This window comes from Hemibagrus wyckioides, linkage group LG21 (assembly GCF_019097595.1).
Source record: "Hemibagrus wyckioides isolate EC202008001 linkage group LG21, SWU_Hwy_1.0, whole genome shotgun sequence".
NCBI lineage: Eukaryota > Metazoa > Chordata > Actinopteri > Siluriformes > Bagridae > Hemibagrus > Hemibagrus wyckioides.
The window spans coordinates 4469281-4481587 of record NC_080730.1 but is presented as its reverse complement, the minus strand read 5'-3'; the positions used below and the strand labels follow the sequence as shown (position 1 = coordinate 4481587).

The 12307-nt window shown below is 35.9% G+C and overlaps 1 protein-coding gene across 5 annotated transcripts in view; it reads right to left on the bottom strand.

Annotated features, from left to right (window-relative positions):
* The window catches only part of arhgef10la (Rho guanine nucleotide exchange factor (GEF) 10-like a), a 170483-nt gene that overhangs the window by 120812 nt on the left and 37364 nt on the right, over positions 1 to 12307 (bottom strand). For all 5 annotated transcript variants that reach the window (XM_058373473.1, XM_058373476.1, XM_058373475.1 and 2 more), the window contains 2 exons: positions 9757 to 9849; positions 3795 to 3965 (listed from right to left, as the gene is read on the bottom strand). In XM_058373473.1, coding sequence (XP_058229456.1) covers positions 3795 to 3965; positions 9757 to 9849 — 264 coding nt within the window. The remainder of the gene's footprint in view (positions 1 to 3794; positions 3966 to 9756; positions 9850 to 12307) is intronic.

Below are 12307 nucleotides of genomic sequence, written 5' to 3'. Positions count from 1 at the left end.
TTCTATAAATAATGCATCTGTTTTCCTTCCTGAGCAACGGTCCAACGTCGCATCAGACAAAATGAGTTGCTGCTTCTATAGGGAATAAGGAGAGACGGCTGAGTCTTTGTTGAAATGCATTGAAAAATTAGAAGAGCTGAACTCCACACTCTTCCTGCTTCTTAATACTGTTTTTAACATTCCCTTGTTGAGTTCTCCTCATACATAAACTGCAGTGTGTACACAACAAATCAAACATTACAGTTGTGAAATATTAAGTATTTCATTGCCTGAGTTTACATTTATAAACAGGTGAAATCAGCATTTTTAAAGGAAAATTGCACAATATCCTGTAGACGCTCCTGAAGTTAATGTTGACTCGACATCTTGGGCCTTTTAGAGGTTATTTAACTTAGTTGAGTTGTTTAACTTACAGAGTATCTTATAAAGGAACAATCCATCCGGATGGACGTGCATATCAATCTTTTATTATTAAATATAATCAGTGTGATCTTTATTGGAAATGTATTTTTTTAATTTGTTCCTACGATGCAGTCTGACTCCATACTGATCTCTATCTAAAGAGAGCAATGCGCTTTAGTCTTTTCCGGCTCTCTCACCTCATTATATTCAAAATTTTCATGCTAATAACGCCATTAGTGTCATCACACTCATCATCTCATAGGTCGCTAACTAGCTGAGCCAAATCTCTGAAGTCATCAAGTAAATCAGTGTAACAGCATCGCATTCTGAGATCCCGAGTCCAACATTTGCACCGATGTCTCCATTATTTCTATGTCGGATTTCTCATTAAGATGATGCTGAAAATATTCCAGGAAAATAGTAAGTGAGAAAAGAAGCTGTTGCTTAAAGCAAAGCCTGATTGTAATTAGATAAAAATTATATCCTTCTAAACACTATTCTGTACTGTTGCTTCCTAAAATCACTTAAAACTAGATGTCAGTCATATTTTTCTGCTCAATCAAACCCAGATATATATCCCGTTCTCATAATTTCTAGCAGTTTGAGCAGTTTTCCTCAGAATCGACCCATAAATTTGTATCAAATCAAGACAAACACATTTCAGGGTGGAGTTTCCCTTTATGATAGTAATAGGAATTGTCATAAACACATCCAGACAACAGAAGAGTACCAGAAACTCTCTTTCCATCTGAAAATTTGCTTTGCTGCCGTTTTGATCAACACAAACTGAACAAAACCAAAAAAAAAACGTCCAAGTAAAACAGTGACACATGTTCCACCTCAAAATTTTGCATTTTTGAACGAATTACCCAGCAAATTTTCCGATCGGAATTTTATTTATTCTTTATAACGTACAGGTCCCTAGACCTTCATTAAAAGTGATCAAGACTTCAGCAAACATTTCTGATTAAATACAAAAAAAGTATTTTTACTTTTTTACTTTACGTCACAAATGCGCTTCTAGAGGAATGGTCAAAAAATTCCCATAAACACACTCCTAAACCTTGTGGAAAGCCTTCCCAGAAGAGTTGAAGCTGTTATAGCTGCAAAGGGCGGGACAACTCCATATTACATTCATGTGCAGGTAAAGGCAGGTGTCCCAAAACTTTTGGCAATATAGTGTATGAAAATGTCGATTCATTTTTATTATTATTGTTATTATTATTATTATTATTATTTACTTTCCTGAAAATGATAAAGAATAATAGAATACTGTCAACATGTTAAACCTCACAGATTCTCAATTCTGATTGGTCAGAATTTAAATCAGGTGTATATCAGTGCTCTGGTATTGGTTATCATTACTTTAGGGACTTGAACTGAGGACTTTTCACATAAAAAATACAGTAATGTTTTCTGTAAGGAGATCTTACAGTATTTATGGAAGGATTCTCCAGTGTCAGATGTAAAGATTTGTACGTTTTCTTCAAGAGCTGTGTTGTTGTTTTTTTTTTTTTAAATTGGAGGCTGGTGAAAGAATGATGGTTTGTGGGATTTTCTGAACAGTGATTTTCGAGCTCAACGATGCTGAGGTTCACGTGTACATCCGATTATGCATTTATTACACACATCCATGTTTTTTTAATAAGACAGGTTTAAGCAAAGGCAGAAAGTGTCTCCTGTGGAGTTAGAGCGCTGTAATATGTGCTGTATACAGTATTGCGAGTATAAGTGTGTGTGAGTGTGTAAGTGTGTGCGACTAACAGCAATGAGAAAATGATGTGTGTGTTAAACAGGGTGACACACCGAACCTTCCCACACACCGTTTTTAGCTGCCTTGCTCCAGTAACTCAGATAGCGCACGACAAAGGATGAATATTTCATTGAGCGCTTATGGGCTAATAGAAACACATTGAAATTCTGCCCATCTCGCTCGACTAAATGAAACTCCGTACAAGAATCGTCACTAGAATGGAGACAGAGAGGCAGAGGAAGTGAGAGAGAGAGAGAGAGAGAGAGAGAGGGTGGAAGTCATGCTTGACAATTAAATGTTTCATTTACTCCTTAATTTCTCTTTTCCTGCATTGCATTTGGTCACATCTACAGCAGCTGGGTTGTTCTATGAGCATAATAATAGCTGAGAAATCCCCCCTGCCATTGAGATCGGGGTGTGTTCCTGACCAATAATGACCCATGGCTGGCCACTGATGAGTGCTGTTCATCAGAACTAATGTGTGTTATTTCACAATGCGCTCATGATGAACGGGATATTTGGATACCTGTAGGTGGAAGGTTGTAAATCTGCTCCGTGAATACGAATGAATGGAGCAAATTATCACCTAGAACGATCATCGAGCCTTTGAGCCACTCCGAGGAAGTTGTACGATTAGTATTATTAAAATATTTCATGACTGGAGGACTGTTTACAGCTTTATATGTAATATTTCAGATAATTCGGTGATTATTCATATCTGATGTTACAAAACTTTGAACGAATATGAGGGACAAGGCTCGTAGATTTCGTAGAAATTCGCATGAATAACTTTTCACCTAAGATTATAAAGAATTTTAGTAGGATTTTTTAAAATCTGTTATTTTTTTATTTATTTATTTTATTTTAATTTCAAAATCCTACCACAATGTGTTTTTCCGAGTCACATGTGAGTAAACTGTCCCCTCATTGGTCAGATTGTACCTGTTTACGTTCCAGTCGTAGCGCTCATCCATCAAAAAAGATCGATAATCAGGAGCTCGCTGACTAGGGTTACTTACTGACTAGGGTTACTTACTGACTAGGGTTACTTACTGACTAGGGTTGCCATGGTTATGTTTTCCACACCAAATTGTTTCAGTTTTTTTTTAAAAAAATACTCTGCGGCCATCATAATCTTATTTTATTCCAAGTAATCCAAACAAAATCAATTATATTTCTGCAGAAAGTGCAGACAGTGTGTCTGTGATGTACAGAACCATTTCTGTTGCAAGATATATCTGAAAGATTTTGAGTGTGTGAGAGGAAGTCGGTGTAGGAGTCTTTAGACTCAAATTTTTCTCCTTTGCTATTTTATTATTTTTTGTGATGGACTGATGTAATCTATTGTGCATCTAAAAACCGGTCAGAACGAGCTGCCAGGCTGTACGTTGGAAGATTGTATGCTGTTGAGTCTGAACTGATGTAAATTACAGGGTTAGTATAATAATTCACAAGATAGTCGCCTATAGCATAAGTCAAGTGTAAAAGCCTCTCGATTTAAATTTGTTTGAGGCTGTGTTGCTATTAATGTCAGCCTGCCTCACCATAATCTAAGGGTGATTTTGGCATCTTTTTGAGTTGCACTGTAAAGAATCACTGAGCATAAGGGAGAGAGAGAGAGAGAGAGAGAGAGACAGACCTTGCTAAGTGAGCGGTCACTGACGCTGCGGGCGAGCTGTTGGGTCTCTGTGATCTGATCTGCCACTCGCTTTTGTTCATTCAGCTTCTCAGCCAGAGTTTCCAACTCGGTCAGAGCCAACTGCAGGGGCAAACGGTCCACATGTCCTTTAGGAGTGTTTTTCAGCATGTCCTGAGAGAGAGAGAGAGAGAGAGAGAGAGAGAGAGAGAGAGAGAGAGATGATTCACTAAGGAATGGTGTTTAAAAATGTTTAAATATGTAATGATGTTAAAATACTGTAAATAACAGTAACTTATTAATTGATTTTTGTAGTATTCTGTATATATATAAAGTGTTATCTGCTTCGTAGGGAATTAAACACTAACAATAGGAAAAAGATCAACGATGGGTTACTTTTATCATCCTGAAATCGATTATGTTTCTATAGCAACATGTCAGTGTTTTATTCCAGTTGTACTACAGCAAGTTATGACATACTGTACATTTTATCCATTTATTGTTATGTTTAATGGTGTGGCCCGTCCATGAAACAAGTTGTGTGTGGGGTGGCTGGTGTTGGTGGTGGGGAGTTAGGGTGGCTGTATATCCCTGTAAATCGCACATCAAAATTTCAAAATCGTACCACAGTGTGTTTCTCCGAGAAATGTGAGTAAACTGTCCTCTCATTGGCCAGATTGCGCCTGCTTACGTTCCAGTCGTAGCGCTCATCCATCAAAAAAGATCAATAATCAGGAGCTTGCTGAGCTTATCACGGCTTTCCTTTTAGCCGTAGTCATTATAATTTACCAGTTTGAAAAGGAATCCAGGACGAAGTTGTTGAAGTTTACCAGTTTTGGAGAAAAGCCGTTATACGTCATTATAAAATGGTTGGTTTTGTTGGGTCAGATTGCTTTCTCAGCAAAAGAGAACAGCTCAAGAGTTCATTTGTAACCAGGCCTGGTGTGGATCTGAGCATGTGACCTTATTTGTCTAAACGAACTTAAATCAAGGAAGAAAATGCACCAAGTTCTGAAAGAAACACTCCAGACGAGCCAGATGTGAAAATCAGAGTAACACTATTCAGAGTAGAACACATCTCGTCCCCCTTGTTAGTATGCCTAGTATGTGTGTATGCCTGAAATATGTTAGAAATACATTTCAAACAGGAAGAAATGTTTCAGACCTTTGAGTTTAGACCTTGACTCTGTTTGGATCAATCCCAAAATCTAATCAGTTTTTCATCAGTTTAAATGTGCTGATAATTCGAGATAAATCCGGAAAATATTTAAGCACTCGTATTTGAGATGTTAATGAGACTCTCAATGAGATGCTAATGAGACAGACAGACAGACGGCTGGAGAATCTGAAAACAATCCCTTACATACAAATGCTTTAATCATTGACAGATTGCTTTAGAATACTGTAAAAGAAACCAAACTCTCTGGGATGTGCTGTTATAGGAAAATAATCAACAGAATGCTTTTAAAACTTTAAAAAATAAACCTCACAGATTAAATAAGTGTTATTTGGTTCGTCTCATTTCTTTCATTTCATGGATAGTAAGCAGGCATCCAGCCGTTCATGAGTTATGGCATGAGTTAAAGGCTTACTGTAAGACATTAGTGTTTTTCAAGATAGGCACACAGTAGCGGTTAATGGATTGAACACGCATTGATTTGTAACCCCTTTTGCCTGACTTTTAGGTAATTTGTGTACCATTTGCAGAACATATGGACGGAAACCCTACGGGAGCAGCTCGGGTGCCTGGTGTGAGGAGAGCAGCATATTGTGCACCCAGTGGGACTCATTATCAAAAAGCTGTGCCACTGGAGCTGTGATAATCATCACAAAAGCTCTGTGTGTGTGTGTGTGTTAATGAGAGCAAAAAAAAAAATATTCACTGGCCAATAAGGTGTCTTTAAGAGACTTATTTCTCTTAAATACATACATTATACATACATACATACATATAAGGCACATTATCCTGCTGAAAGAGGCCACAGCCATCAGGGAATACTGTTTCCATGAAAGGGTGTACATGGTCTGCAACAATGCTTAGGTAGGTGGTACATGTCAAAGTAACTTCTACATGGATGGCAGAACCCAAGGTTTCCCAGCAGAACATCGCCCAAATCATGACACTGCATCTGCCAGTTTGCCTTCTTCCCATAGTTCATCCTGGTGCCATGTGTTCCCCAGGTAAGCGATACACATGCACCCGGCCATCCACGTGATGTAAAAGAAAATGTGATTCATCAGGCCATCTTCTTTCATTGCTCCGTGGTCCAGTACTGATGCTCACATGCCCATTGTTAGTCAGCATGGAGACCCTGACTGGTCTGTGGCTATGCAGGCCTATACCCAACAAACTGTAATGCACTGTGTATTCTGACACCTTTCTATCAGAACCAGGATTAACTTCTTCAGCAATTTGAGCAGCTCGTCTGTTGGATCAGATCACACGGGCCAACCTTCGCTCCCCACATGCATCAGTGAGCCTTGGCCGCCACTTAACCACTGTTCCTTTCTTGGAGGACTTTTGATAGATTCTGACCACTGCAGACCGGGAACACCCCACAAGAGCTGCAGTTTTGGAGATGCTCTGATCCAGTGTTCTAGCCATCACAATTTGGCCCTTCGTCAAACTCGCTCAAATCCTTACCCTTGCCCATTTTTAATTTTTCCTGCTTCTAACACATATACACATTACAGCACAGTGAAATTCTTTCTTTGCCCATCCCAACTTTAGGGGTTGGAGTCAGAGCCAGAACCATGGACATTAATATGGACCCGGTCCTCACTCTGCTGTTATAATGCACTCCACTCTCCTGGAAAGGTTTTCCACTAGATGTTGGAGCGTGGATTTAAGGGTGTGTGATCATTCAGCTATAAAAGCATTAATGAGATGTTGAGGAAGTCAAGGGTGCAGTTGATGCTCCGGTTCATTTCAAAAACAAAATTCAGGATGTCAGTCTCACTGCAGGACACATGAAGCCTTGGTAAGCCATGTCCTTAATTATAGAGCTTGCTTTATGCACAGGGGATTTGTTATGCTGGAAAAGAATGCATAGATAGTCTGCTATGTGGAAGGACTGTCAGGTGTCCACATACTTTTGAACATATGGTGTGTGTTTGTGTGTGTGTGTATATATATATATATATATATATATATATATATATATATATATATATATATATATATATATATATGCGCAAGATGGTAGTTTGAAAAACACACATACACACACACCCGGAAGCAAATTTTTTTGCCGATTCCAGACATTTTCAAAGTCAAAGCCTTTTGTGTTTGGTTCCAGTTAATGTGTGATTAAACACACCCATGCTGGAGGGAAGAATTTTCCTTATTCGCTTTCAAAAGTTATCTTTCAAATATTCATGGCTAATCGATGCCTACTGAGGTATGAAATGAAGTTCCTTGGCTCGAGAACACACACACACACACACACGAATGCACAGGCTCGGATCCCAGCTCCCGAAAGCAGGGGGAAAAAAAGCCTAAAGCAAGTCCGGCGCTGACAGAAAACGCAGCAACACTGACATTTCACCGTCATCGGAGACCTCACTGCTGAGTAGGTCACTGTGATATTTCTGATGTCGATCCACTTTCCTCGCTGACATTTGGTGTGTGTGGTGTGCGTATATATATGCAGAGAGAGAGCGAGAAATAGGGAGACGTGTCTCTGCTGAGGACACTGTGAGATTGCTTATTCATTGTTGATTCATGCAGTTTGTATGGGCCAATTCCTCAGGGATAAAACAAGGCAGAGAGAGATGGAGAGGCCGAGAGAGAGGAGTACACAGCTGAGAAAGACTCCAACTCGGGTTCATTTTACACCGAGGAATCGATTACTGGGAGTTTCTGATCGTTACCTTACAAACCATCCCGAAGTTACTTACCACTGCATTCACACTAGCTAGTGTGTGGCTTTTAGATGGGCTCTTGGGGGCGTGGCCTGATCGTTGGGGCTGTGATATGTGTCAAATGTATATAATCGACTCTAAAATGCACATATTTATATTTACATCAAGTTTAAAGATGATTAATTGGAATATAAAAATGGCTCAAATGCCATAGTAATATATAATATAAGTAATATAATATAATATAATATAATATAATATAATATAATATAATATATAATATAATATAATATAATATAATATAATATAATATAATATAATATAATATAATATAATATAATATAATATAATATAATATAATCATACCACATAACTGTACCATATTCAGATCCAATCACAATATTCAGCTATTTTGTATATATTTATTTTTCTATTGCAATATTTTCCTTGCATATCCTATATGCTATTTTTATTTATTTATTTATTTATTTATTTATTTATTTATTTATTTATTTATTTATTTATTTATTTAATTATTTAATTAATTAATTAATTAATGGGATCTTATTTGTGTCTTTTTTTTTAACCTGTAAATTGACTATTATTATTAAAAGAATTTCTATTTGTCCTACTGTGTAATATCAGGTATGTGACAAATATAATATAAAAATAAATAAATAAATATGAATATAAACACTATATTGCCAAAGGTTTTGGGATGTCTGCTAGTCTCCGCTCTAATTCATCCCAAAGGTGTTCTATGGGGTTGAGGTCAGGACTCTGTTCAGGTCAGTCAAGTTCCTCCACACCAAACTCGCTCATCCATGTCTTTATGGACCTTGCTTTGTCATCTTGGAACAGGAAGGGGTCATCCCCAAACTCTTCCCACAAAGATGGGAGCATGAAATTGTCCAAAATGTCTTCGTATGAAGCGGAAGCATTAAGAGTTCCTTTCACTGGAACTAAGTGGCCGAGCCCAACCCCTGAATTAAATGATTTGGAGGGGTGTCCCAAAACTTTTGGCAATACAGTGTATGTCTTTACCACAATGGTATAATAAAACAGCAGCTTTATTTGGTCTTCAGGTGGTGAAACAGGGCTTCCACAAATTTAATACCTGCTCTTCAGTCATGCTAAATCGCTCTGTGGGTGCTAAATGAATCAATCAGCATCAGCTCCAACCTGTATTTTAGACTATTAGCTACAAATCACCTCCAAACTGTATTTTCAAAGCAAAGCAAATATGCAAAACGGACGTGTTATTTGGCTCGTAATCAGCTCACAGAAAATCAGCTTGTGAATTTTTTTTTTTATGGGTTTACACACACACACACAGTTTAGTAAATTGTGGCTTAGTGTTGTTATAATCAAACCCAGTAATATCTTACTTAGACACTAAAACCGATTACTGAAATGTAAAATCTTAAAACAAATTATTTGATCTTATGTTTGTTTAGTAAAAAAATATGGCAGAAGCATTGTACAAATTCCTGTAAAAAGTGCTCTATGTCCTCTTCTTTCTACACTTACCATACTATAGTATTATATACACCATAGTATAGTAACTATATAGTTATATAGTTGATCCACTGACACCAGAATGATGTCCTGATCTCTTATATAAAAGTTTTGAGCAGAATAGTATTAACTAGCTTACTAACATTTACTAGCATAATGGTGTAGAATTTCTTCATAATGATAAAAAAAGTTAAATAGTCAGCTTATTACAAAAAAAAATATTATCAAGGTTATTGACCCTGCTGAAGTAGATTATGAAAATATCCTTTCTTTTTCGAACAAGGTCACTCAATCACTCCTTTTTTCTATCATTTGGCTTTTATTTGTCTAGCTTAAATAATGTGTTTATGTCATTTCCATAACTCGTCATCAGTTGCTTAGTAACACACACGACAGTGACCTAGATTAGGATTTGTCACTTGCAAGAAATTCCTAAATTAAGGTCATATTTATTATCATTATTATTCTAAATCATTCAGATCTTCTAATGCAGGTCCTGTAATGATGATGATGATGATGATAATGATTGTGAAGAGCAAAAATATATTATCATTTTATTAGTTATTATTTTACACCCACTAACCTGTAAGAGGAGGATGAACTGAGGGAAACGCTGGATGGGCTTCACCATCAGACCGTATAGAGTGATCCGGTCAACACTAGAGGACTGTTTTTTCTACACACACAGAGAGAGACATAGAGAAAGAGATAGATAAATAGATAGATAGATAGATAGATAGATAGATAGATAGATAGATAGATAGATAGATAGATAGATAGATAGATAGAGAGAGAGAGAGAGAGAGAGAGAGAGAGAGAGAGAATAGTTATAGAGAGGTTCATTTTTTGAGAATATTGTTTAAGAAAGACTATTTTATGTTGAAATGGTGTCAAAATGGCTTCCACAAATTTAACCCCTGCACTTCATTTGCCTTTTTCAACTTTAGTAGAAACATACTGATGACACTTTTCTCTTGAGTCCACTATGTAGGATGTGGGAGCTTAGTGGTTAAGGTGTTGGACTACTGATCAGAAGGTTGTTGTCCACCAAGCTGCCACTGCTGGGCCCCTAAGCAAGTCCCTTAAACCCTCAATTGCCCAGTTGTATAAAATGCAATAAATTGTAAGTCGCTCTGGATAAAAATGTATTTACACATTTCAATGGAAACACGCTAAAATATGCAGGATGATTTATTTATCTCATGTAAACGACAGCATCCTGTTTCACATCTCGCTGTGCGACCTGTTAGTATCTCATCCAGCTTCGAAAAGTTTTTTTTTTTTCTTGGTGTGTTTTATTAAGTTTGCACAAGTAAACAGACAAAACAAATAGAGAGAGAAATCTGAGAGGTTCGCATTTCTCAAAAACAGCCGAGTCATCTCCACAAGGACCAGAGAGATTGTGGCAGTTCAGCAGGATAAGAGAACGTTAAAGTTTGCTTTTTGCGATTTTTTATTTTATTTTTTTGCTTTTGTGAATGTGAGACAGAGCGATCCTGCACTCAGTGCAGTCCACTTTGTGTCTTGAGTTCTGAATCATTTTTAATAAGGTGGTGGTTTCAAAACCACAAAGGTGCTGGAGATGTGACTGCATTTCTACTTGGTGCATTTGTCATTTCTGCTTTGTGGACTGGGGACAGACGTATAAACATAAATACAGCTGTATAAGTTGTAATAAAATTGTTATCTATAAATATGTAAAAATATATTTCTTTACTTTATTTATTTATTTATTTATTTATTTATTTATTTATTTATTTATTTATTAATTATTTATTTATTTTATGTACACATGTCCTATATTATTATTTTAATAATAATAGAAATTGGCAAATACAATTTTTTTAATTAAAAGTTTTCAGAAAAATTATTATGATTAATAATAATAATAATAATAATAATAATAATAATAATAATAATAATAATAATAAAGTCTACAATTTCTCTGGGGTTTTTTTCCCAGAAAAAAATATTCAAATAAATTATTATTATTATTATTATTATTATTATTATTATTATTATTATTATTATTATTATTATTATCATCATCAATAATAATAATAATAATAATAATAATAATAATAATAATAAGTCTATAATGACTTCATTTCTACTGTGTACTTTTATCATGTATACTTTTTAACTATGTTTTTAAATATAAAACTTTCATTTTATAATGAAATTATGAATTTATAAAATAAATAATTTTTTATACATAAAATATTATTTTTATACTGAAATATTATTTAAATTTAGCCTTTTCTTCATTTTTTGTTTACACTTTCCTCTGCTTTGGTTTATTTGTTAGTCTGTGGCAGTTTATATAAGTAAATCTTTTCTGAAAAATTTATAATGATTTATATTTTTTATTTTGGAGTAACTTCTTTGGAAATGTGCTAAAAAATCAATGGTGAGAATGTAAAATCTAATCTTACCCTGCAAAAACTTCAAAAACATCATATTTGACTGACTCTACCTATGTTTTGTTTTGAGAGCAGGTCCCGAATATTAAAATGACGGGTTGTTATTTCACAAATTTCTGCCACGATAATTGATCCATTGGCGTCTTTTTTTTACCCTCACCGCCAAAATTCTTTGCTCTCCTGTTTGCTAGAGCTGTTGTCCGAGTTGCTTCTTCCCGTCTGTCCAAAATCCATCTGCCTTTCCCTTTAAATCAATCCCTAATTCTGGTGCAGATGGAGGATGTTTGCTCTGCTCTGGTTTTTATCGCTGATGCTAATCAGCATGGTGTTTCTTTGTTTGGTGCTGCGGGTGTGTGGATCGTGAGCGGAACGGCGGCGCTGGTTATCAGTGTTAGATTAAATACTTAGTCTACCTGGTGAAATCTGTAGCTCATTTCAGACTGGGAATTTAGCACACATCAGTGTAAACTACTCCTAGTTTATAGAACTGATTAAATCGCTGTTGTCAATGTTGTTTTAGTGCCTTTCTTTTGGGAATTTGGACTAATCCCACTGTGTATCCAGAAATGTTGGGCCAAAATATTATTGAAGAACTTTCTGTGCTTATTGTAAAATTATTTTATTTTTGAATTAATTTGGTGTTAAATACAGTCACACTGGAAATGCAAAACTTGGCACAAAGAATTGTGTTTCAAATATATACTTGATAAA